General features: G+C 43.8%; 2 protein-coding genes across 3 annotated transcripts in view; both read left to right on the top strand.

The window, feature by feature from the left end:
- The first annotated feature begins 268 nt into the window (after positions 1-268).
- On the top strand, positions 269-6,472 carry bhmt (betaine-homocysteine methyltransferase). The gene is made up of 8 exons (XM_060891153.1): positions 269-429; positions 772-904; positions 2,968-3,080; positions 3,437-3,628; positions 3,754-3,901; positions 4,288-4,470; positions 5,289-5,517; positions 5,766-6,472. The coding sequence occupies exons 1-8, from the start codon at positions 406-408 to the stop codon at positions 5,944-5,946; spliced, it is 1,203 nt and encodes a 400-aa protein (XP_060747136.1). The 5' UTR covers positions 269-405; the 3' UTR covers positions 5,947-6,472.
- A 2,284-nt stretch (positions 6,473-8,756) lies between these two features.
- jmy (junction mediating and regulatory protein, p53 cofactor) overlaps positions 8,757-24,885 on the top strand; it is a 27,893-nt gene continuing 11,764 nt past the window's right edge. For both annotated transcript variants that reach the window (XM_060890535.1, XM_060890533.1), the window contains exons 1-2: positions 8,757-10,057; positions 17,059-17,232. In XM_060890535.1, coding sequence (XP_060746518.1) covers positions 9,311-10,057; positions 17,059-17,232 — 921 coding nt within the window. In that variant the 5' untranslated portion in view covers positions 8,757-9,310. The remainder of the gene's footprint in view (positions 10,058-17,058; positions 17,233-24,885) is intronic.

The following is a 24,885-nucleotide window of genomic DNA, read 5'->3' as shown; positions in this document are numbered from 1 at the left end:
GGGGGGAAAAAAAAAATCCAAAAAAAAAAACCAGCAGTGTCAAATGTCTGTGCTTTAATTTGAACTTTAATTCCAATTGCTTTGCGACCTTAGATATGTTCTGCATGCTATAGTCCACTTTTAAATAAACACGTGCACTGGGTCTCCACGTCAATTCATAGATAAGTCCAATAGATTTCGACGTGACAGGAGGCGGGAGACATGATTGCATCATTTATTACGCAGAAAGTAAAGTGGGTTTGTAGAGAGCGTCACACCCACAGGTCCTCCTCCACCACCTCTTCATAAAGAGATATAAAAAGCTTGGACTGCCTTCTGCTTTCCCCAGAGGGTCCCAGGCCACGGTTTGAGCTGCTCCGACATTAATTTTACATCCTCTTGCAACACCAAATATCTGCAAAACAAATGGCACCCGTCGGATCTAAGAAGGTAAACTTTTAGACTTCATTGTTTAGAAGGATATTTGCAAAATAAATAAATAAATAAATAAATAAATAAATAATAGAAAGGAAACAAAATATGAGCATGCAATGAGAATTATATAACCTGTGAAGATATTCTGTATAATTCTTCCCTGTTTTTGTTTTTTTACGCACGCAAAAAATTAATTAAAAGTCATTTTTACGCACGCAAAAAGTCATTTAAAGGAAGCCGCACGTTAAACCCAAACTATACCTTAAATATATACGCTAGTTCTACTCTCTTACAAACTTCTAGTTCATAATAATATATTTTTTCGTGATTTCTGTTTGGTTGCTTGTTTGTTCGCAGGGCGTCCTGGAGCGCCTGAATGCAGGCGAGGTTGTGATCGGAGACGGCGGCTTCGTCTTCGCCTTGGAGAAAAGAGGCTACGTGAAAGCCGGACCCTGGACTCCTGAAGCCGCAGCTGAGCACCCCGAAGCCGGTGAGTGTCACTTTTTATCCGTTAAGCGCAAAAAAAGAAAAGCGTGTTCACCTGCACACGCCCTAATTTACACCTTTTTTTCTAAAGGAAAGAACCTCAAACCCTGCTCGAGGCTACATGGGTTACATGATTGACACCGGTTAAGACAAACCTCTCTTAAATCTCTTAAAACTCTCTCTTAAATCGCATATAGGAGAGGTTTCAAAATCTACACAGCTCATGGAGTCTTCTGACGATACACGTCCATGTTGCTTTTAGTCATTGTGTTACATACTGTATGCGCCATTGATCAATCTTAATCTTCATTCATTCATTTTCTACCGAACTACCTCGGGTCACGGGGTGCCTGTGCCTATCTCAGGTGTCATCGGGCATCAAGGCAGGATACACCCTGGACGGAGTGCCAACCCATCACAGGGCAATCTTGATCATTTTATCTTTTTAAAGTTTTGTCTAAAACCCTGGACATTCCAGTCTTAAAGTTTATATGGTGTAGCCTAGTGGTGGGGGATGTGGTAGCCTAGTGTTTAAGGTGTCGGGCTACCAATCGGAAGGTTGTGAGTTTGATTCCTACGCCCACCAAGCTGCCACTGCTGGGCCCCTGAGCAAGGCTCTTAACCCTCAATTGCTCAGTAGTACAAAAAAATGAGATAAAATGTAAGTCGCTCTGGATAAGGGCGTCTGCTAAATGCTGTAAATGTAAAAGTGTAGAACAAGCTTGAAATGATCATTTCTCCCAAATTAGTCAAGAAATCAATCATCCTTGAAGTTTGTATTGAAGTGGATTTGTCAAAAAATTCTTTCTATTCTTTTTCTTCCTTTTTTATCCATTATTGTGACTGACATATTTAGCAAAACAGCCATCAAAACAAGGCTGTAAATAGTATCTCCAGTAACGCTCATGTTTATGAGTTACACTTACGTACTGTACATAACGATATAGATGAAGTACTGTGGATCACTGAAAACACCATGATGCAAATGTAAAGATACAAACGCATCTCTACATGCCAAGATTTTTGTATTGAACTCTTAATAGAGTAAGAAGAACCCTGAAGAGTTCATCTCTAACATACCTGATTTTAAAATTCAGGTCTTACAGTATATAAGAAGCATCAAGCGTGTTGTCTCACCCTGCGTTTAGTTTTATCCACACGCAGAGATCTTCTGAGGCTGTAGGTTTTCATTTCAATCAAGAAAGCACCAACTTTGATCATCACCTGAAGGCTCAAGAAAATGGTTCCTGATTGGCTGAAATGAAAAAACCCTACATGCCAGATTTAAAATCTTCCTTAAATCAAATCCAATAAAATCTGTAGTTGTAGATATTTGGTCACTTAAGATGTAGAAATGGTATAATATCTGTAAAAAGTCCAGGAAGTTAACTGCTGTGAACTTTAATAAGTATTCTTTATAAGGATTGAGGCCATTAGTGGAAAGGTTTCTTTGCATTGTTTTTGAAATGAAGTGTAAAAGTACATTTTTAAAAATAAAGGTACTTAAGTTGTTTTTTTGTCACGGTTCCATTAAGACCCTTTATTAATATCCATAGAAGTTTCTCATTGCACAAAATGTTCTTTAGGTTATAAAATGCTCTTCGTGGCACTAAGAAAAAAGCAGGGTGCTTTTAAGAAGAACTATTTACTGAAAGGTTCTTTGGGGAACCAAATATGGTTCTTCTATAGCATCTCTGTAAATCCTTTTTTTTGGTACTTCCTGGACCTTCATTTTTAAGAGTGTAGAATCTACTAAAGTTTCTTAGAGTAGGGGAAGGTGTTAACTGAGTGCTTGTATCGGTGGGAATGTCCGATTCTCAGACCTGCGTGTCTGATTATATATATATATATATATATATATATATGTGTGTGTGTGTGTGTGTGTGTGTGTGTGTGTGTGTTGTGCATGTAGCTCAAACCAAACACTTGCTATGGTTTGTGCAATACCAAGTAACTGACTGCTCAGTAGTTGTGAACAGCTGTGAATGGATTCTCACTTTCTCTCTCTCTCTCTCTCTCTCTCTCTCTCTCTCTCTCTCTCTCTCTCTCTGTACCATCTTATCCTAGTGCGACAGCTGCACAGAGAATTCCTGAGGGCTGGGTCAAATGTCATGCAGACTTTTACCTTCTACGCCAGTGATGACAAACTTGAGAACAGAGGCAACACTGTCGGCTTCACTGTAAGACTCTTTTTATATTTGGACCCTGCGTGCGTCAGCTTGCTGTAAAAAGTTAGATATTAAACGATTTAAATATGATTAAATCGGTGTTCTGGTGGCAGCAAGGAAAAGCAGGGCAGCTTTTTGCTGTGGCCTCATATAAGGTTATAGTATAAGACTGAGTAATGAATACACTGTGTTCTGATTTGGATGAACAGAATTAAAGTCTGATGAAAAGGAAATGATGTGGGTCGAGAGGGAGAGGGAGAGAGAGGGAGGTTGGAAGATATAATCAGATGATCAGTCTTTAAACTAGAAAATATCCTTGCAGTAGTATTTGTGTCATGCTGTATTAACCGCTTTCCTCCCACCCACAGGGGGCACAAATTAACGAGGCCGCTTGTGACCTGGCCAGAGAGGTGGCCAATGAGGGTGACGCCCTGGTGGCGGGCGGAGTCTCTCAGACCCCCTCGTACCTGAGCTGCAAAAGTGAGACTGACGTGAAGTCCATCTTTAAGAAGCAGATGGACATCTTCATCAAGAAGAACGTGGACTTTCTGATCGCCGAGGTGAGGAAGTAGAGACCTAGGATTCTCATGAACGCCACGTTGCTTGTGTGTTTGCTCCTGAATAGGATTAGTTCATCTGTGTGTGAGTTGGCATCCTTTAAATGTCACTGCGATTCACGCTGCAGTACTTCGAGCACGTCGAGGAAGCCGAGTGGGCCGTCCAGGTCCTGAAGGCCACCGGGAAGCCCGTCGCCGCCACGCTGTGCATCGGTCCGATGGGAGACATGCATGGAGTCAGCCCCGGAGAGTGCGCCATCCGTCTGGTGAAAGCCGGTACGCTTCGTTTGTTTGTTTTTTCTTCCTCTTCTGTCTTTTACTATAATGGTCTAATTAAAGCTTAGCAGCATGAACTCTTACTCCACATTTAACATCTAACTCTTACTCCACACTCTTACTCCACATTTCAACAAAGGCATGAGTAGTGCGTTCGATTATAGCTAGCAGTTTAGCATCGTCCAAATTATCGTACTTTCTAAGACTATTTCTGCTTAAAATATACTGTAAGAATGCATCAGATGGACAATCAACCAAATTTGGGGTAAATGATTTAATTTAGCTAGAACTTTTCCTTCAACACACATAATTAATAAAAAAAAATTGAGACACTTCCTGCTACGTCTCCTTTCACCTCACCGTCTTGTTCCCTTTCTTGCACCCAGGTGCCGATATCGTTGGAGTGAACTGCCACTTTGACCCGAAGACCTGCGTGGAGACTGTGTCCATGATGAAAGCGGCGGTGGAGAAGGCTGGACTCAAAGCTCACTACATGGTCCAGCCCCTCGCCTACCACACGCCTGACTGCGGCTGCCAAGGCTTCATCGACCTGCCCGAGTTCCCCTTCGGTACACATTCACTCCTTCGCTATCGAACGCTGCCGTATATCCCTCGCTGTCTGTATGTCACATTTATTTTCCGTGCACAATAACAAACAGATTCACATGGCATTGTGCGTACGCGTTCGGTCCGTTTCTTTCGGATCCTTTCCTCTCCCCTAATTCCCTCTTCTGATATTTTCACTCCACCCTTCAGCTCTACAGCTTCAGCTGTTCGGCTGGCTGTAACTAACCCTCCACATGTTCTCTCCTCTCTCACTCTGTCGTTCCTCGCTTTGCTATCCATTTTTGTCCTATGAAGCTGAAACAGAACACGAGAAAGCGGATCGCTTACTCCGAAGACCAATCGTAAGCGCTGATGAAGGTCAAAGGTCAGAATCTCTGAAATGTTTATTATATTCTTGTAGGGATCCCGTTCGCTTTGAGCTTCGCTATTCGATGCTACTCTTGGTTGAGTCGCTGTTTCTTCACAAACGAATACCTCCACTAATTAATGTTGTGGAGTCAGTAATTAGAAAAAACAAATAAAAAGCTACTTATGAGGCAAATTACAAGGTTTTCAGATTTCCGTATATGTCGATGCCTACTTTATCCTGGACATCTGCGGGATGAGTTTGAACGATTGAGACTAAAATAGAAAGATTACGATTGTTTTCCACAGGAAAAGAGTGAAAGTGATACAGTGATAGACTACAGCAGAACTAACATATGATCTATGATTAAAATGCCTCTCAGTCGAATGACCAATGCCCCAAGCATGCACGTTGCTTAATTCTCGCATTTCATACGATCTCATTCAGAAGTTTAACCTGTCACGTTTCCTACAGCTCTGGAGCCCAGAGTACTGACCCGCTGGGACATGCAGCAGTACGCCAGAGAGGCCTACAAGGCAGGGATCCGTTTCATCGGAGGCTGCTGCGGGTTCGAACCCTACCACATCCGTGCTATAGCTGAGGAGCTGGCTCCGGAGCGTGGGGTTCTGCCTGAGGGCTCACAGAAGCATGGCCAGTGGGGAAGTGGCCTAGAGATGCACACCAAGCCCTGGGTCCGTGCCAGGTAACTCCGAATTCCCAGCCTCAAATTGATTCATGTATTCATTCCTCTATATCACTAATGAAGGTAAACAAAGGAAATTAGGAAAGTCTACGAAATGCCATGAGCTACTGTACGTCACACGAGTGTCAGTAGATCTACATATGTCACATACAGTCCCTGGTATCCCTCACTGCTTGCTAGCTAATGGAGCTATCTGGTTATGTACATCTGGAGCTATATATATATATATAACCTCACCTGTCCTTCAGAGCCCGTCGTGATTACTGGGAGAAGCTGAAGCCCGCCTCCGGTCGTCCGTTCTGCCCATCCATGTCCAGCCCGGACTGCTGGGGCGTCACTAAAGGCCACCCGGACCTGATGCAGCAGAAAGAGGCCACCACTCATGATCAGCTGCGTCCGCTGTTTGCCAAATCTGAAGCCAAATCCTGAATATAGAGAAAGATCCCACACTGACGTGTGCCACCGGAGTGTGGGGAAACTAAGAGAGCGAAGAAGGGAAGATAAAGACAAGACCTTGGTTCTCTTTCACTCTCTTTCTCATTGAATTTCTTTGTTAGTTTACATATAATCAAAAGCAAATTATTCACATTGGCATGTTTTTTGCCAGGACCATTTTTCTAGCAAAAACAAATACGGTATTCTTTTTCTCCAGCCTGTGAAAGCAGTGTTTAGACTGAAATGTACATTTTATAATTGTACCTGAGACAACGTGGGTTTTTTTCACTGTATGATTCCGAAGCTATAGTTTTGGTCCATGCACTGTGAGTCGAATCCATCTGTCTTATGACTCACTGAATGACGGGGCTGAATAACGCGCCAGCTGCGTGACCACATTGGAGTTGTTTGAAATTCCAGGTTCCCCGAACACTCCAGGCTTTCTATGGTTGTAGTCCCATTATTTCACGATTTTGAATTTTGTAGTTGACTTAATGCTTCATTAAACATATCAACGTGATGTCTCTCTGGTTTTATTTCACTTTTACAATATACAGCATCACTGAATAAATAAATAAATAAATAAATAAGAGAGAAATTGTGCTCTTGGTTTGGAGAGCAGTTTGTATAGTAAACTAAAGGGGGAAAAAAGGAGGTGTGGAATAAAGTTAAGTCTTGATGAATGAACCTGGCTGATGTGTAAGTAATCACTGCCCCCTAGTGGACTTTTTATTTTTTTAAAAGTTCTCTTAGAAGTCCACTTCCGGTTTGAAGACCTTAAAAGACATCTGAGGCACTTTGTCATCTCAGCATGTGTCGAGAGAAATGTCATCGTGTAGCATTTTAGAGAAAAAGATCATCAATGATTGATTGGAATGCAATTAGAAAGCCTTTCAATAAAGGCTTCTGAAGGAATGAAGCTTTTTTAAACACCAGTGATGCTGAAAGGTCGTACTGTCTGTTTATGACTGTTTATAAATGTGTCATAACATTACTAATGCTGTGCAGGGAACGAGTTAGTCTGAGGTTCTAAGTGATGTAGAAAGAGGAAAACAAGCCTCATGTATTTAACCTCAGTAACTCAATAAAGTGAGTAGACTTGAGTGAGTAAATAACGTGATCAAGACAAACGTATCTCCTGGCTCTAAAAAATTACACAAAAATTATTATTATTATTATTATACAGATTTAATAATTTGTTGTTTGGAAAATTCACATATTAAAAGAGTTCAACTTTAAGGAGTGGGGCACGGTGGCTTAGTGGTTAGCACGTTCGCCTCACACCTCCAGGGTTGGGGGTTCGATTCCCGCCTCCGCCTTGTGTGTGTGGAGTTTGCATGTTCTCCCCGTGCCTCGGGGGTTTCCTCTGGGTACTCCGGTTTCCTCCCCCGGTCCAAAGACATGCATGGTAGGTTGATTGGCATCTCTGGAAAATTGTCCGTAGTGTGTGATTGCATGAGTGAATGAGAGTGTGTGTGTGTGCCCTGTGATGGGTTGGCACTCCGTCCAGGGTGTATCCTGCCTTGATGCCCGATGACGCCTGAGATAGGCACAGGCTCCCCGTGACCCGAGGTAGTTCGGATAAGTGGTAGAAGATGAATGAATGTTTGTCATGGTTATTTTTGGTTAAGTTAATGAAGCCTTGATCTCGAAGCCCTAAATTTGTGCCGACTCACGCGGTTGACGGTTCATTAACAATCAGCGATGATTTAGTACTTGGTATTAGTCTTGTTAGCAAAACCAAAGGATGTTTGTACGACTGCAGATTTCAACAGTTACACAGTGAGACTTTTAATCCATTTATAACTGCAGCTTCTTTATCAGAGGTAGTTCGGATAAGCGGTAGAAAATGAATGAATGAATGAATGAACTTTAAGGCCTTCCTCAAGGGCCCAGCTGTGGCAGCCTGGTGGTCCTGGGATTTGGACATTCCAATGAGTAGCCCACTGATCTTCCACATTATTATTATTACTACTACTACTACTATTATTATTTTTAGTTATTATTATTATTGTTATTATTACTATTATTATTATTATCATTTCTATTACTATTATTATTATTACTACTATTATTATTAGTTATTATTATGTTATTATTATTAGTTAGTATTATTATTACTATTATTATTATTAGTTATTACTATTATTATTACTACTACTACTATTATTAGTTATTATTATTATTATTATTAGTAGTAGTAGTAGTATTGTTGTTTGCATGAAGCGAAAGCAGCATGAGCTAAATATTTATTCAGGTATATAAATATAAACGTCATAAACAATCCCTGCCCACGGCAAGCCTCAGAAACCCTGTATTTAAATAAAATCATCAATAATGTGGATATAAAATAAAAAGTAATTGTATTTTTGACATCATTGTGATTATTGTTGATCACAATATTATTGTGATCAATGATGCGAGTTAAAGAAAATGAAAGAAGATTATATTTTATTTCCATCCTTAATAAGATTATAACATAATAACCTGTAATTCTATATTTCACTTTAATATAAATTATGATATGATGTTTATTATGCTATGGCGAGCCCTTGCGCATCCTTGACTGCGTCAGCACGTACAGTGCGTGTCCCACGTGCCGGATGTTTATGTAGTCCACTTCCGGCACGTCACTAGCTAGACAAGCTAGAGACGTCGGAGAAAAACATCCTTGTGGAGAGAAAAGGATGCTGCTGCTGACACACACACACACCCCAGTGTTGTTATAGATATTATTATTATTATTATTTAATCACATCGTTTCATATTAAGCGCAGTTTTACATCGTGTGTAATTTAGAGTCGTTTTTCTTAGCCTGTTAGCCTGTTAGCTTGGTGACGTCACGGCAGCGCTCGAGCCGATCGGACCGCACTGATCCCGCCCCCTGTGTGCGTGTGACGTCACGGCAGAACCCTCACGCGCCGTGCGCTTGCTTGTAAACAGATCCTCCCACGTGACCGAGTGAGCAGCAGCGCTCGAGCGCACTCGACTCCCGCATTGTGCTCTCTGTCCGAGGGACAAAAGGCAAGAAGGGGAGAGAAAAAAAAAAACACAAACCAACGAAGCAAAGTCTTTAAAAACAAAGTGCTCGGGATAACAGGTGGAGAGGAGGAGAGCAGCGAGGAAGAGGACGAGGATGAAGAGGGACAGGCTTCAGAATCACGAGTGTGCGCGAGATGTTTCGGTTCATCCGCGGCTGCTTTGTAGTTCACACGGTGTTTTAAACTAGCGTGACGTCATAACGGAGACGTTTCACCACGTCGTCATCGAGCCGAGTCTTTATTTTTATTATTATTATTATTGTTAGAGTAACGGGTTTGTTTTAAAGCCGATACTTTAGCCGTTAGCTCACCGTTAGATGTCATTCACAATGGAGGAGTCTTTGGAGTGCGGCTGGGTCTCAGTGAGGCCGAACGTGTTCGAGGAAAAAGACAAGCACAAGTTCGTCTTCATCGTGGCCTGGAACGACATCGAGGGCAAGTTCGCGGTCACCTGCCACGACCGGACGGTGCAGAAGCGCAGCGCGGCGGCGCGGGACTCGGTGTCCGAGCTGACGGAAGGCGCGCGGCTTCAAGACAAACGTCCGGTGGCGTCGAAGAGCACGAGAGAAAAAGCCCCAGATAAATCCAAGCCCACGCGAAGCCCGAGCAGAACCGCCGCGCTGGCGGACATCGAGGTTCTCGAGCCCGAGGCCCGTTTTCCGGACGACACCGAGGACCCGGACACCGGCGTCCCCATCGGCGGTGACTCGAGCTGGGCCGGTTTGTTCTCCTTCCATGACCTGCGCACGGCACACGGGCAGCTCTGCGCGGTCAACTCGGACCTCGAGCCGTGTCTGCCTCCGTTCCCCGAGCAGGAGCAGCAGTCGGCCGTGTGGTCGGTGCTGTTCGGCGTCCCGGAGGTCACGCGGCGGGACACGGAGGCGCTTTGCTACCAGCTACAGGTGTACCTGGGGCACGCGCTGGACACGTGCGGGTGGAAGATCCTGTCCCAGGTGCTGTTCGCGGACGGAGACGACACGGAAGAGTACTACGAGAGTCTGAGTGAGCTGCGGCAAAAGGGCTACGAGGACGCGCTGCAGAGACAAAAAAAGCGTCTGCACGAGGTGAGACACGCCACGTGTGCTGGGGTCCCTGGGGTGCCAAAACTAAAGGTGGTGACACCAGAGGGATGCATTGTGGAAAATGTCGTGGGGGGGAAAGTGAACAAAAATGGTCCATCTTGTTAGCTTTAAGTCGAGTGTTAACTTAAGTCAGACACTCTACTCTAGAGTCAGTGACAACCAAAGATGTGACGTCATCACAACGTCACATAACGTCACAATATTTAGTCCTAGTAAAATTTGCTTGCGAATGTTTGTTAGCGTTTTTTATTCAAAGGGATGCAAACCAAAACACTCGCACAGATTCGCACAGGTTTAACATTCTCAAACTCAATACCAATGAAATGATTGGTGAAGACATCTGCAGAAGTGTTCACACAAAGATCACGTTTAACGTAAAAGCACGTGAAAGAGCTCCCGGGCCAATTTACATACAATTCCGTTCAGTATCGCGAAGGTCAACATTTACACACAATTTTACTAAAGTGGATAGTTGTAGTTTGAGAAGCATGCGGTGAGTTTTCTCCTGGTCTGTTAACGCTCAGGTGAAGGAAGTGGCTCAGAGCTCAGAGCTTTACACCTGCTCATTAATTGCAGAGTCAGGTGTGTTACAGGTCAAAGAAAAAAAAAACATTTCCTCAACCTGCAAACGAAAAAAAAAACCTCCACAGTTCCTGGAAGTTACGGCTTTGTTTATTCTTGCCATGTTAAACTTTACGGTTGGATCATGGTGGATCTCGTCTGGTCATCGTTACGGGTCGTGTTCCAAACGTGGCTCAAGGACCCACAGCTTTTAATATTTAATCAGTCGATTTGCAGACCTTTGGTATCACGTTGCACGTTTGTCCGCAGCACGCAGGCACCGCTTTCTGGTGCGGCTTCTTTCAGAGCGACGGCGAACAAGCCCTCAGTCCACAGCACACCTATAGTTTAGGTGCAAAAGTGAACGTACAGGTGCGTTTGAGTCGCCTCTAGAGAGGCGCACAGCTCTGAAAGTGTTATTGTTTCCTGAAAGCCCCTGAGCTGCCATCTGTTGACCTTTATCTCACTGAAACCTGATCTGTTCTGCCGCAGTCAGCACTTTGTGCTCAGCTGAAGCCTGTTTAAAGTCAACCGTTTGGGGGAATCATTTAAATAATCAGCAAGAGCTTAATTCTTTATGAGCATGAATGAGTAGCAAAACCGTTCGAATGAACTGACCTTTAATTAAGAGACGTAAATTACGAATTCTCGGTAGGGAAGAAGATTAAAAATAACGATCCTGTCGATTTGGAAGAAAACGAACATCATCCTTTATCAGCTTAATTGAACAGATTTTCACAAGTCGTCTAATTGCAGGTTTACGTTAATGTTCCTGTAATACGTTAACGTGTGTAATTATTGATGTGAAGGATGATGGAGTCTCCAGTGTCGGTGTGCTGTAACCGTGCAAAAGGCTAGCGAGGGAACAACAGTGTGTAGCTGCTGTAACGTAAGTCGTATCAGGAGTGTTTTGTGTTGGACTGCTCCTCATTTTTTTTTCCCTCTCACACGCCGTTCTCGTTTGTTTTGACAACGGATGTCTTCGTACAGCCGATCGACTAACGTGGTTGTGGTTTACGCGGATTTCTTCTCGCTTTAAAACGGCACAACGCACGAGCTTTAAATATCAGCGGCACGTCCGGCTCCTTAAGAGCGACATGAAGCGATCCGCCATGTCAATAATTCATCCTGTTCTGACCTCGTCAGTATCGCTCCGTCTGATCAGTTATTACACTTTATGACTCTATATTTGGACCTTGCTGTGTTTTATAAATTATTAATACACTCTAAGTGCTTTATTGATCGTGTGTAATGTGTGGATCAAAGGAGCTATAGATCCAGCACCGCCGATATAAACGGAAATCCACGTCCCTGTGCGAATAATCACGCAGCAGGTCGTCCTGACATTCAGGTGTAACAAAGGGGGGATCGTGGTCAGATCAAACCTGCTGTTCAGGTAGGAGGAGGAGGAGGATGATGAGGGGTTGTGACACTGGTGTGAAAGAAAGCGTGAGTAAAGACAAAAAGGGCTGAGAACGTGAATTGGCTCACTGGACGTGTGAAGTGAATCAAAGCTTCAGGGGTGTTTAAAGAAACAAAGACAGGAAGACATTACAGCCTGTGGCCATGGTTTCCAGACAGGAAGTGATGCTGCAGCTCTGAGTGTGTTTAGGCTGGTCCGAATACCCTGCCTGGAAAAACAGATTTTCTTTTTTTTTTTTTTTTTTGTTTTTTTCCAAACCACCGCCTAAAACAGCAGAATAATAGAGGAAGTGCACTCTGGATATTAATAACAAAAATAAATAAATAATCCAAAATGGCTGCCAGTCTGCCTGGATTCGTTTAAAGTTTAAAGCCTGGGTTTAAGTCCACTCCAAGTTGTCGGGTGTTGGAGACGTTTCCTTAACGACCTCGCTCTCCATCCTTGAGCTCTGTAGAGAACTTTCCGCCACCTTCCGTCAGCTGTCGGTGTCAGAGCTGAGAAGGCTTGTTCGTTAAGGGCTGAGATTTCCCAGACTCCTCCGAGATCGTCTACGGCGGCGTGACGAATCCGTCAAGTGGTTTGTTATCAAGCGCAGCTGGGATGAACTGATAGCGTGAAACATGCCACGAGCTGCGCTGCTGTCATGAGCCAAGTCAATATTTAGAGCTGTGGGATTGCTGGTCGTGATTTTTATACTCCAATTGTTTTATTTTCTCTCTCTCTGTCTTTCTCTGTGTGCCTCTCTCTCTCTGTCTCTGTCTGTCCTCTGTCTGCCTTTCTCTTTCTCTGTCTCTCTCTCTTTGTCCTCTCTCTCTCTCTCTCTCTCTCTCTCTCTCTCTCTCTCTGTCTCTGTCCTCTGTCTGTCTTTCTCTCTCTCTGTCTCTCTCTCTTTGTCCTCTCTCTCTCTCTCTCTCTCTCTGTCTCTGTCTGTCCTCTGTCTGTCTTTCTCTCTCTCTGTCTCTCTCTCTGTCCTCTGTCTCTCTCTATCTCTCTGTCTCTGTCTGTCCTCTGTCTGTCTCTCTCTCTCTCTCTCTCTCTCTCTCTCTCTCTCTCTGTCTCTCTGTCCTCTCTCTCTGTCTCTGTCTGTCCTCTGTCTGTCTCTCTCTCTGTCTCTCTCTCTCTCTCTCTCTCTCTCTCTCTCTCTCTCTCTCTCTCTCTCTCTGTCTGTTGTCTCTCTCTGTCTCTGTCTGTCCTCTGTCTGTCTGTCTCTCTCTGTCTCTGTCTGTCCTCTGTCTCTCTCTCTCTCTCTCTCTGTCTCTCTCTGTCCTCTGTCTGTCTCTCTCTCTCTCTCTCTCTCTCTCTCTCTCTCTCTCTCTCTCTCTCTCTGTCTCTCTCTCTCTCTGTCTCTGTCTGTCCTCTGTCTTTCTCTCTCTCTCTCTCTGTCCTCTCTCTCTCTCTCTCTCTCTCTCTCTCTCTCTCTCTCTCTCTCTCTCTCTCTCTCTCTCTGTCCTCTCTCTCTCTCTGTCCTCTCTCTCTCTCTGTCTCTGTCTCTGTCTGTCCTCTCTCTCTCTCTCTCTCTCTCTCTCTCTCTCTCTCTCTCTCTCTCTCTCTCTCTCTCTCTCTCTCTCTCTCTCTCTCTCTCTGTCCTCTCTCTCTCTCTCTGTCCTCTCTCTCTCTCTGTCTCTGTCTGTCCTCTCTCTCTCTCTCTCTCTCTCTCTCTCTCTCTCTCTCTCTCTCTCTCTCTCTCTCTGTCTGTCTGTCCTCCGTCTGTCTTTCTCTCTCTTGTGGCAGCTGGTGTTGTAGGATCAGCTCAGATTAGCTCCCAGTTAAGCACTTGTGCTGCTCACAGATCCAAATCTGATTTCATGTAAAACATTTCATTGTGTTTGAGTCTTATTTCATTTCCCCCCCAAAAAAATCGAGTGAGCCGTGTGGGTTTTTAATTCGATTCCGCTCCGGCTAGCGAGCGCAGCTCGAAGGACTCCGTCGAAACACAGAAAACATGCCGAAAAGCTGCTCTAACAGTGTTACCAGGATGAAGTTTCGAAAAGACAACGAGGGCACGAGCAAGAATGAGTCCTACACCGGCACGGTGAAAACATTTCCTGGTGTCCTGCTGACGTGTGAATTTACACGTGACGCGGGTGAAGCATGTGCGACTATCAAACAGGTCATAAAAACAGGTGACACCCAAACAAACACTAACACACACTCATTTATACAAGCACACAAATGAAAGAGATCAGGAAAGTCCGCATCCGTCCGTTCCTCCTCGTGTAGACTTTGACCCAACTCAAAACCTTGTCCTTCCTCCAGTGTGTCCCCTGAACCTTCTTGGAGTGAATCAACTCCTGAACCTTTCCTGAACACGGTGCAAAGTAAGCACTATTACTTTTGCGCCGTCCGTTCTGTTCACCCGACAAGCAAAACCCGCAGAACAGAAACGGCAGCTTGGGTGTAAACCGACATCATTCATGTCATCATCTTGCGATCGGTACGGAGACGCGACATGTTCGTACGTAACCATACAAACTCGACTCAATAGCATGAGCTCATCTTTGCCAGTCATGGAATTGTTCCTCTCTCTGGAGCGGCTTTTCCAAATCCCCCTTCTGGAAGAAAACAAGCAGAGCAAAGGAGCGGATACAGGAAATGATGAAACGCTGGAACAATACAGTGCATTGAGCCTTTTTATATTCATCAAGAATAGAGTGCTGAGTCTACCTGGTACACCTCGGTAATAGCTCTGTTTTACACTTACGGTCGGGGGCTAATCTATTGTACAGGTCTGAGAGTCTATTTCTGTCCACATCGCCCATGGCTCTGTTTTTCTCCATCCTTTTGATTTAAATGAAGGAGTCACCAAAGACTAGGGGAAAAAAAAAGAAGTCTGACTGCTGCTACTTGCCGTATTTACTCATGTGCAGATGCTTCTTATAAACGTCGTGATTTATGTTTTTGTTTGTTTGTTGTATTTTATTTTGTTGTATTATGTTGAATTTTGAACCGAATTAAGAGCCAGAATCTCCACCGTGACAGGAGCGCGATCACTTGACCGCGTATCTCACTTTCACTCAACCCGCTGTGGGAATTTTTAAAGCCGTTTCGGGACGTGAGAGTTTTACCGCTGTGGAGATGCTGATAAACGAATCATGCTGATAAACTTATCAGTCTAAAAAGGGCTAAAAAAAAAAACACATACAGGCAGCTGTGAAGCATAAGTAAGGTATAGATCGTGACACGGCCTAGCTGACATCATCCGTGGTACGATGAAGTGCTATCGCTGTTCCCACCTCGACGATGATCGTTTTCCGATAACGTCATATATATATATATGTATATGTGTGTGTGTGTGTGTGTGTGTGTGTGTTCATTTGTCCCATTCAGGTTTTCTTCTATGCAAATAGAAAGATTTGAATAAAAACAGGAGGAAGGAATCCCCGCTGTTGAGAGGGATTTCATGTGTGAACACTTTGTCTCTAGTGTTTTGTCAAATCTTTGTCTACTTTATACAGTGTGACTCATCTGAGATCTGCACAAGATGATAAACAGAGTCTGAAGACAAGCAGGATTTGGCCCAAAATAACTTTCCCTTAGGAATTTATTCAGATTACTTTTTAATATGCGGAACTGTATATAAAAAATCGAGATGTCGCTAAAGCGATTTTAAAGAAATTACGTGTTAAGTTTACGGACCTGTGTACGTATACGATCCGCCGCAGGTAACATCATGACTTCTTGATTTTGTCAGCCTGACATTTTATGGATGTGGTAAACCGACCTCAGATTAGCACTCGTACACAATCCTACTTTCCCACAGTTGTGTGTGTGAGTGTTTTATTGACCGGATGATATTTAATGTTTGCGCAGCTGGACGCTGTGCCGCATGTTCATGTGGGTCAGGTACGGAGCTACAGGTGGACCTTGGAAGATGCGTCAGAGCAGCCTGATAGCGTTAACGTGTCACCCTGGCACGAGACGACGCCGTGCAGGAGAGCGAGGTTTTGTATTGTGAAAATAAATCTAGTGAGTGTAAATGTGTAAATTGGTGTAATAATAATATACTGTATATAAGCCACACCTTTTAATTATGACTGACAGGCACTGAAGCTACACCTCCTTATTGAGATCACCAAGAACAAGTCTATTTCACTGAGACTGACAAGGACACTGGGGTAAATAAGTGCATACCCACTGTATGTAATGAGGAGGTAAAAGCGAGGCATGTTTGGCTCTATCCGAAGTGACCCTTGACACGGCCGGGCTGTGAGCTCCCCCTCTCCACAGCGACCAGCGGCTAAGGTAAACAGAGGGAGCAGTGTTGGAGCTGAATCAGCCAGTGTTTCCGCTCTGAGAGCTCTGAGAGCTAACACCATTGAATGTGTGTGTGTGTGTGTGTGTGTGAGGGTGAGTGAGAGAGCGAGAGATAGAGAGAGAGAGAGAGAGAAAGCACAAGACTAAAGAAAGAAGATTAAACATAACAGAGTATTCATAACAAATTGTTGTCATATAAGACGAGTGAAACACTTCCAGATTCGCCGTGATGAGAAAATAACGGAATTCAGCGGTGCATTAGTAACTGCTTCATCTCCTGCCATGTCACATCGCTTCCCTCTCACATCACAGCACGCTTCTTCATGAACTTCAGCCGTCCTTTCGCGTCCTTCGTGTTCCGTAGACGTTGTTGTAACGTGTCAGATTTAATGTCCAGGGTTTCTGGAAGAGAGAGTGTGCTAGAAAGAGGGAAGAGAAAGAGGGAGATTCATGGAGAGAAAAGAAAACGGGGCAGGAGGTGAAAAGAGTACGGGAGGAAAGACGGAATAATCAAGTGGCAGGATCAGAGACGAGGGGAGATTGAAAGATAGATGGGGAAGAGAGGGAACCGGAGGTGTATTGATAGACAGAAGGAGAGAGGGCGAGACATTGAATCCAGAGCTGAAAAGATGGTGGTGGTGGTGGTATTTGAACTCACAACCTTCCAAGCAGTACTTCAACACCTTAACCACTCAGGTACCACTTCATATCTGTCACCTTTATGTCTCTCGCTCTCTCTCTGTAGTTGTTGGAGAAGCAGCGAGGTATGGAGCGCATGGTGGAGCTGCTGCAGTTGTACTCGGAGCAGGACGAGGCGTACGGCGATCTGGTGGAGGCCACCACCGAACTCTACCACTACCTGCTGCAGCCCTTCAGAGACATGCGAGAGCTCGCCATGCTGCGCCGACAGCAAATAAAGGTCAGAAACACACACACACACACACACACACATTTCATGAATATTTAACGATGTACACCAACAAACCTGTTTACAAACACAAGCAGCTTAATACATGCTCACAATAAATGAGCTCTGCAGGGCAACAATCAAACGAACACACACACACACACACGCACACAAACTCACTCATGCTATCTGGTTGTGTGATTGGACCACATTTGTATATTTTCTTTTTTTCAGTTTCAGGAGACATTACAAATGATAAGAAAAACCAAGGGGGGTGAATACTTATGCACAGAAAACGTCCATTAAAGAAAATAAAAAAGGGAGATAAATCTGTAGATACATCTTTTTTTTTGTCTGTTAGTTATATGTCTGTGTTGTAAAAGCACCTGAAAAAGCACCTCGTGGTAAATAGATATATAAACGGACCAATCGCGGCGCAGTCACTTGTACTCTGATCGCTTAATTTCGTTTCAGGAAACATCGTTTTAATCTAAGCGGCCATGACCTCGTGTTTGCACCGGGTTGCCATGGCGACCTTCATAAGCTACCGGGATAATTTTATTAAGGGCAGTTTGTGACTTGGGATTGCAAGAGAGGAAGAGAGAGAGAGAGAGAGAGAGAGAGAGAGAGAAAGAGAGGGGGGATTGAGTCGGGACAGAGAGCGAGGACTCGAGGGTTGAGTTCTATTTGTCTTCTGTAAACAATACTTTTTTTTTAAATCTCGTTTTTATTCCGTTTATCATCCTCTGTAGGTCAGACAGACAGACAGACAGACAGACAGACAGACAGACAGGATTTACTCATAAAGTGAACCACATTGATTTTAGCTATTTAAAGGCAGGGTCTCCGATTTTTGAAAGCCAATGTTGACATTTGAAATCACCAAAACAAACACGCCCCTAACCCAAATGGGCCCCACCCCTGTATTGATAGCTCCACCCACCTTTAACTCCTAAACTCCGTTTAGCTCAGGAGTTATTGACTCAGGAAACTCCAATCTGTGAATATGTGACCAACTTCCTGCTCCTTCAGTTCTCCCCAGCGCTGGAAAGCTGATCCTATATTAACACGTCCTACTTCTTACCTTATCGTAAGTCTTTCTTCTCTTTCTTTCTTTGTTTTTATCCTCCATGTCAACGTTAAAACCGCTTTCTGCTAATGTCACACATGCGCACTGAACACTCTCTCCGCCCATATTGACAAGACACGCCCCTTTCTGCTCATTGGCTACACGTCCTGACTCAGTTTTCTGAAGCATTTCTCAAACAACAGAGACCCCACCTTTAACTATTGGAAGTGTATGAAGGTGTGTGAGAGTGTACAAACACTCTCACACACACTGTACCATCCTCAGTGGCTTTACTCTTCTGTAATGGTTTATTATCACGCTATTGTGTTCCCTTTCGTTTCCTCGTGTCGTCGCAGAGGAAGTTTTCCCTTGCCGCTGTCTTGTGAGTTAGTCACTATCTGTAACTGTCACTATCTCTGGCTCGTACATTAGGGATTTAAATCCACATCTGGAATTCTGTACAGTTGCTTTGGGACAATCATTAAAAGCAAACTATGACAGTAAAGTGTGTGTCGACAGTAAGGCTGTGAATCAGCGCCATTCTCCTGCTGGCTCTGTGCACGGCCTGTCAGTGGCTTCGCCGTATACAGAGTCGGTTATAGGATTGGAGTTCAACCCACACACACACACACACACACACACACACACACAGCTTTGCAATGTCGATGTGCTCGACAGCGAGCTCAGTGTGAGTCCTTATTGACCCAAAGCCAAGCGCATTAACTGATTATGTGGGTCCGGTTTCGTTATTGGAACACTCTCGTTTTTTTTTTCATCCCCACATTATTTTACTCGAACTTCTTTTGCCTAACTCTGAAAACTAAATATGGCCGTGTTTTTTCTTTCCTTTCTTTTCTGTCTCTACATGCAGTTGTGTTGTTGCAGCTTTGCATTCGAAGCTCTTCTGACGTCCCGTGTGTGTCGAGTGTGTGACACTGGGACACTTATACACACAGGTCGTTATCCTTGGGGTCGTGACCCTACGCTGGGGTCGGCCGAGAGACAGAGAGCGAAGCAGCGAAGCGTCTCTTTTTGTGACAGGGCTCTGAAACACAAGTAGTGTTAGTCAATTAGTGATACTTTCTCTGTCTGACTGTCTATCTGTGTGCTGTCGCTCTGCCAGTCTCTCTCTCTCTCTCCCCCACTCACTCTCTCTCTCTCTATGCCTGTAGTTCTTTTTCTCTCTCTCCCCCCTCTCTCTCTCTGCCTGTAGTTCTTTTGCTCTCTCTCTCTCTCTCTCTCTCTCTCTCTCTCTCTGCCTGTAGTTCTTTTGCTCTCTTTCTCTCTCTCTCTCTCTCTCTCTCTCTCTCTCTCCCTCTCTTTCTCCCCCTCTCTCTCTCTGCCTGTAGTTATTTTGCTCTCTCTCTCTCTCTCTCCCTCTCTTTCTCTCTCTCTCTCTCTCTCTCTCTCTCTCTGCCTGTAGTTATTTTGCTCGCTCTCTCTCTCTCTCTCTCTCTCTCTCTCTCTCTCTCTCTCTCTCTCTCTCTTTCTCCCCCTCTCTCTCTCTGCCTGTAGTTATTTTGCTCTCTCTCTCTCTCTCTCTCCCTCTCTTTCTCTCTCTCTCTCTCTCTCTCTCTCTCTCCCTGTATTTCTTTAGCTCTCTCTCTCTCTCTCTCTCTCTCTCTCTCTCTCTCTCTCTCTCTCTCTCTCTCTCTCTCTCTGCCTGTAGTTCTTTTGCTCTCTCTCGCTCTCTCTCTCTCTCTCTCTCTCTCTCTCTCTCTCTCTCTCTCTCTCGTGTCCCACGCAGTATTACAGCTTTGCTCTCACTTCTCTCGTCTCGCTAGTCCTCGCCGGTCCGATCTGATTATCCCAGAGTCTGCTATAGATTAACCAGCCTGCCAACAACACACTCCACCATCAACCCCGTTCCTGTGTTTTTATTTCTTTTCTTCTGTCGTGGATTTGTTAGCTTATTGCTTAGCAGCGCGGCACAGGAAGCCGTTCTGCCTCAGGAATCCTGCCAGCAGCCGAGCTTTAAACCTTGGCATAAAGATCGGCGCTGTCTGAGACGACCGGCTTAAAACAGGACTCTGCTCTCATTTATACTCCGGCCTGCTCTCTAACTAGGAGCTTTTAGAGCTGAAACATGGGAAAAAAACCGATTCTACTCTCATGAACTCAGTGATTGTACCATCAAACCTCAGATTCAGAGATTCAGGGATATCTGTGATTATTAGACATGTATTAAGAGTATTGATAATATTGGGATCGTTAATATTATTAAACAATGGACTGGGAAATTTATTGTGCTCTGGTGTACTGTCCTGATTTCTGTCCTTACCACAATCCCATCTGGAGTGCATCTTTAGGTCCGAGAAAATAGCAGACGTTTGAAAGTCCTTATCCGGCGTTCTGCGTTTTGCATCAGGATAAAAAGGCGTAGTAGTCAAAATGATGTCTTCTTTTTTTTTATGCTTACCGTCGCTAAATAGAAAAACGTCCTGTCACACGCTACATATCAGTAGGCGGTCCTGAGGAATCCTTCGAGCCGATCGTCCGGATTTGTCGTTTTACGGCATTACGCATAATTTGCCTAAAGTCCACAGACAGCGATTAGTCACGTGTAAATTTGTTGCTTGCTTCCGTGAAAGCAGGGTTCGGATCATCTCGCATGTCGTCCTACAGGAAACGATCTTAAGGTGACTCGGAAAGATGAAAAAAAAAAAAAAGTCAACCAATCGGTTCACAAGGTCGAGACAATCGAGAAAAATCTAAGACTATGCGAGCGTGTCACATTACAGAGAACCTGCAAAGATCGAAGCCTTCAAAACCTTGGCATGAATCTGTAGCAGCATCTCTATCTGCGGACACCGGAGACGTAAACATCCACACGTACTTCTTTATTAAAAATGGGTTTGTTTTCAGTTTATTCATTTATTTAGTGTGTATACACCATTAAGAGCTCCAGAGCAATAAATCAACCAGTGTCAGTGATGATTATTATGTGTCATTTATGTGTTTGTAGATTTAATGCACGGCTTTGTCGCACGGCTTTGTCGCTCTTAGTCCTGGATCTTATGTCCATACTTTTATTTCAGCGTATTAGTGTGTAATAATAACTCTGACCTACTTAAACACACGTCGTCTCCTGAGCCAAACTGAGACAAGATGTACGCAAATAAGGCCTTTTTCCTTTATTTTGACGGTTGGTGCATGGTCTGTGTAATGCAAACACAGCAGAGTGTGTGTGTGTGTGTGTGTGTGTGTGTGAGAATCCTGCAGTTTTGCATACACTTTGCATGCTGTCAATGGAACTTATAGTAGCGGCAGGACGAAGATGTGTCTGTATGACAGTTTCACACATCTGTGTGTGTGTGTGAACTCATGATTTCAGGAGCTCGTGTGTAGCACACACACACGCACATGCCCGCACAGACATGCGGCTGGAGCGCCCTTATTGAAAACACACACACACACTCAAGCGTAAACAGCTCACACTGTGACCACCTGCTATTTGAGGTTAAACAAAGCCCATTCTGTAGCCAACGTCATGTTGGTGTTTTTTTTTTTCTTTGAGCTATAGTTAGTGTAAAGCACAGTTACATGTCATTATTCCTTAAAATAAACACCTTTTATTATTGCCTTTATACGAGTGAAGAAGAAGAAGGTAAGCCTGTTATATAATATATAATATAAATAATATATTGAATAAGTATATTAGATGTTATATAACATAATTAACAAATAATCTTAATAAGCCTTAAAAAATTAAAACAGCCTATTACTTAAGATTTTTTTTTCCATTTTCTTTTGTTTGTTATTAAGTAATTATTACATTTATTATTGAATTAATAGTACATTTCTTTTTATTATTATTTATATTGTTTTACTTAGATTCGCATTGTATATATAAAATATTTATGATTTTTTTTATTATTTTTTTTTATTAATTCATTAACAAATTCAGTTTGAATTTATTTAGAACGACTTTTGTGAAGTATTTTGCAGACACGAGCCTCAGGATATCGTCGTAAAAACCCGTCTTATATCTCGTACCTGCCAGGCGAGCGGACTCGTGTATCTGGCTCTTTTGTAAAGGTAACGAAGCTCCAGCCTGAACATATGGCACCTGATCCGCTCTCCAGCGATCGCCTGCATGCGTGAAGGAATGAATGAAAGAAAGTGCGTCTGACGAGATGAATGAGTGATGAAATCAGTGGGCGGCGGACACACGGGGGGTGGTGGGGGAGGTGTCACAGGGGAACCACATGCCCCCGGATGAGGCATTATGGGGTGGGGATATCGAGTGACAAAGACACACTGACCGTCACGATCGCATTTCTGACAGGACCCGAGCGCATCCATGAATAAGAGATGTGTCAGGTAAGACAGAGCGGGCTGGAGAACGTGTACAGCCTCGTGTTGAAGTGTGTGTGTGAAGAAGGACCAAACACACACGGTGACTCAGACCCTTCAGGGTCTATAATAAATAAACACAGTGTGCATTAGTGAACTAACATCACATTCTGCATTAGTTAAGTCCTTTTTAAAGATGCTAGCTACGTAGATAAACAATACCAATAAAGAAACCAGAGACAAAACAGATAAATCGTCTGATCTGATTGACAGGAGGGGGCGGGGTTTGAGGAGATGTCCCGGTCGAGGGGGCACTTTCTTTGGCATTTTTTTAGTCGTTAATCATTTCTGAATGTTAGTCGAGTTTATTAAGGTTGGCTAACAGGAGTGGAACCAGACACTGTAGGTCATGTGACTTTAGTGTTCGACATATTGCTTGTTTGGAGATGCTTTTCTGCTTAACGCGGCTGTAAAGAGTCGTTACTTGAGTCATCTCACAATGATGCTTATGGTTGCCGGCGGTTCACATTCAAAAACAAGCACTTTTGTTAGTAATTTATCAACTCCTCTATGTGTGCACACCCATCAGTTCCTCTCATTCTTCAATCCTGCTGTTCATTACCACATGTCTGCGTGTGGTTGTTACACGTGTATAATCTAGAGTCTCATGTCCGGGACCGCGGCTAGGCGTTGGCTCTCAACAGAGGAGAAACCGGGATGATCTAATTATACTGTCCAGCTCACCTCATGAACTCATCCCCTAAACGCATGACGGATACCTGCTACTCCGTCATGACATCAGAGTGCAGGCCTGCGTTTTTTTTTTTTCCCCGACCTTTAGGACCTCGTGCCTGCTTTATTTTTCCCTTCTGCGTTTTTTTTTCCACGCTTTTTGTATCATAGCAGCGTGTTTGATTATGAGAATGTGAAGAATGTTGGAAAAACAGGAGAGAGAATGGAGCGCGCGGTGCCAGTCGTGTTGCACGTCTGCGCCATCTCAAATAAAAGATTCCTGAGCTGTGAGTTCACGTCTAACTCACAAGACTTAGGTAAAGTCTCACTTTCTCACACTCTGAGCATAAAGAAACCTCATAGAGGCAGATCTTTTCGTTTTCAGTTGCCGCAGCGGTTGAAACCGTGTGTGTGTGTGTGTGTGTGTGTGTGTGTGTGTGTATTTGGGGCATGTTTTAATATCAATGTGGGGACCGGATGTATCTGATATTTGTGGTCTCCAAGAAGAACCCAAACTCCCGCTTTTCTTAAAAACATCAAGAGCTGAGAAGTTTCATTTTAGTTACCGAGGTTACGGTTACGGTTAAATTTAGCTGTAGCATAACGTTAATTAGCAGCGTTAATAATTATATGAATGGAAGGTCCTCACAAGGTTGGACAAACACGTGTGTGTACGAGTGATCTGGTGCAGCCACAGCTGCATCTGTTTTGCATTAGAGTATTTTTAACCATGTGGATCCAGAAAACCCTGCATGGGTGTGTACGCTCGGATCCAGGACGTTCTCTCACACACACACACACACACTCTTGGAAGTTCTTCCAGAGAAAATTTCCAAGAAGCCAGATAAACGAGGAAGAGCTGTGTTTGTGCTGGAGTCTGGGACAGAGTCGCTCTTAAACTCCACGCTGCTCTATAAAGCGTGAAAGTCAGAAAGCTCGGCATCTTCTAGATCTTAGAAGGCAAGCTTTCAGGGGAGAAACTCAGTATACAAAGCAGTAAAAATAACAAATGGAGAAACGGGAGGTTTTTGGAAAGAAACGTTTCTAGGTGTAGAAAAAAATAACCCTGAAGAAACGAAGATAAAAGCAGCTGATTGTTTTGTTTATCATCTGTGAACGAGGGGTTTCTTCTTTTCCAGTTGATGACACAGCAGAAACAGACGTCATCTTTAACGACCGCTCTGTTAACTGTGGTAGTTGCTATGGCAACGCCTTGAAACCTTGAACTACTGCCTGAAGCTCAAAAGCATTTTGGATGAATGTTTTTTTTTTTTTAACATTGAACAGATTTGGAAAATTATATCATAATCTTTGTTTACACTTTATTTATATCCTTACGCCGTAGTTTAACACACACCAGATATCCAGTGTATGTCTTATTAGTCTGTGATATTTCGCTTCCCTAGTTGAATATGCTAATAGCGAGGTGTTAGCATTTAGTCGTAGCTTTTGTGATTCGTAGCTTTCGCAGTGTGTCAATCCTCTCACACCGACAGTTGTTGGTCAGCCAAAGTAACATTTAAATGTGTTTTTTTTTTATCTGTTTATAGTTACGTTTCATTTTGTCC

The sequence above is a fragment of the Tachysurus vachellii genome, chromosome 17 (genome assembly GCF_030014155.1).
Source record: "Tachysurus vachellii isolate PV-2020 chromosome 17, HZAU_Pvac_v1, whole genome shotgun sequence".
Lineage (NCBI taxonomy): Eukaryota > Metazoa > Chordata > Actinopteri > Siluriformes > Bagridae > Tachysurus > Tachysurus vachellii.
This window is presented reverse-complemented; position numbering and strand designations above follow the sequence as displayed.

Coding starts and splice junctions, on each gene's coding strand:
- bhmt (XM_060891153.1), top strand. CDS start 406: ATGGCACCCGTCGGATCTAAGAAG. Junction 4,471..5,288: donor CCTGCCCGAGTTCCCCTTCG/GTACACATTCAC, acceptor CGTTTCCTACAG/CTCTGGAGCCCAGAGTACTG. Junction 5,518..5,765: donor AAGCCCTGGGTCCGTGCCAG/GTAACTCCGAAT, acceptor CCTGTCCTTCAG/AGCCCGTCGTGATTACTGGG.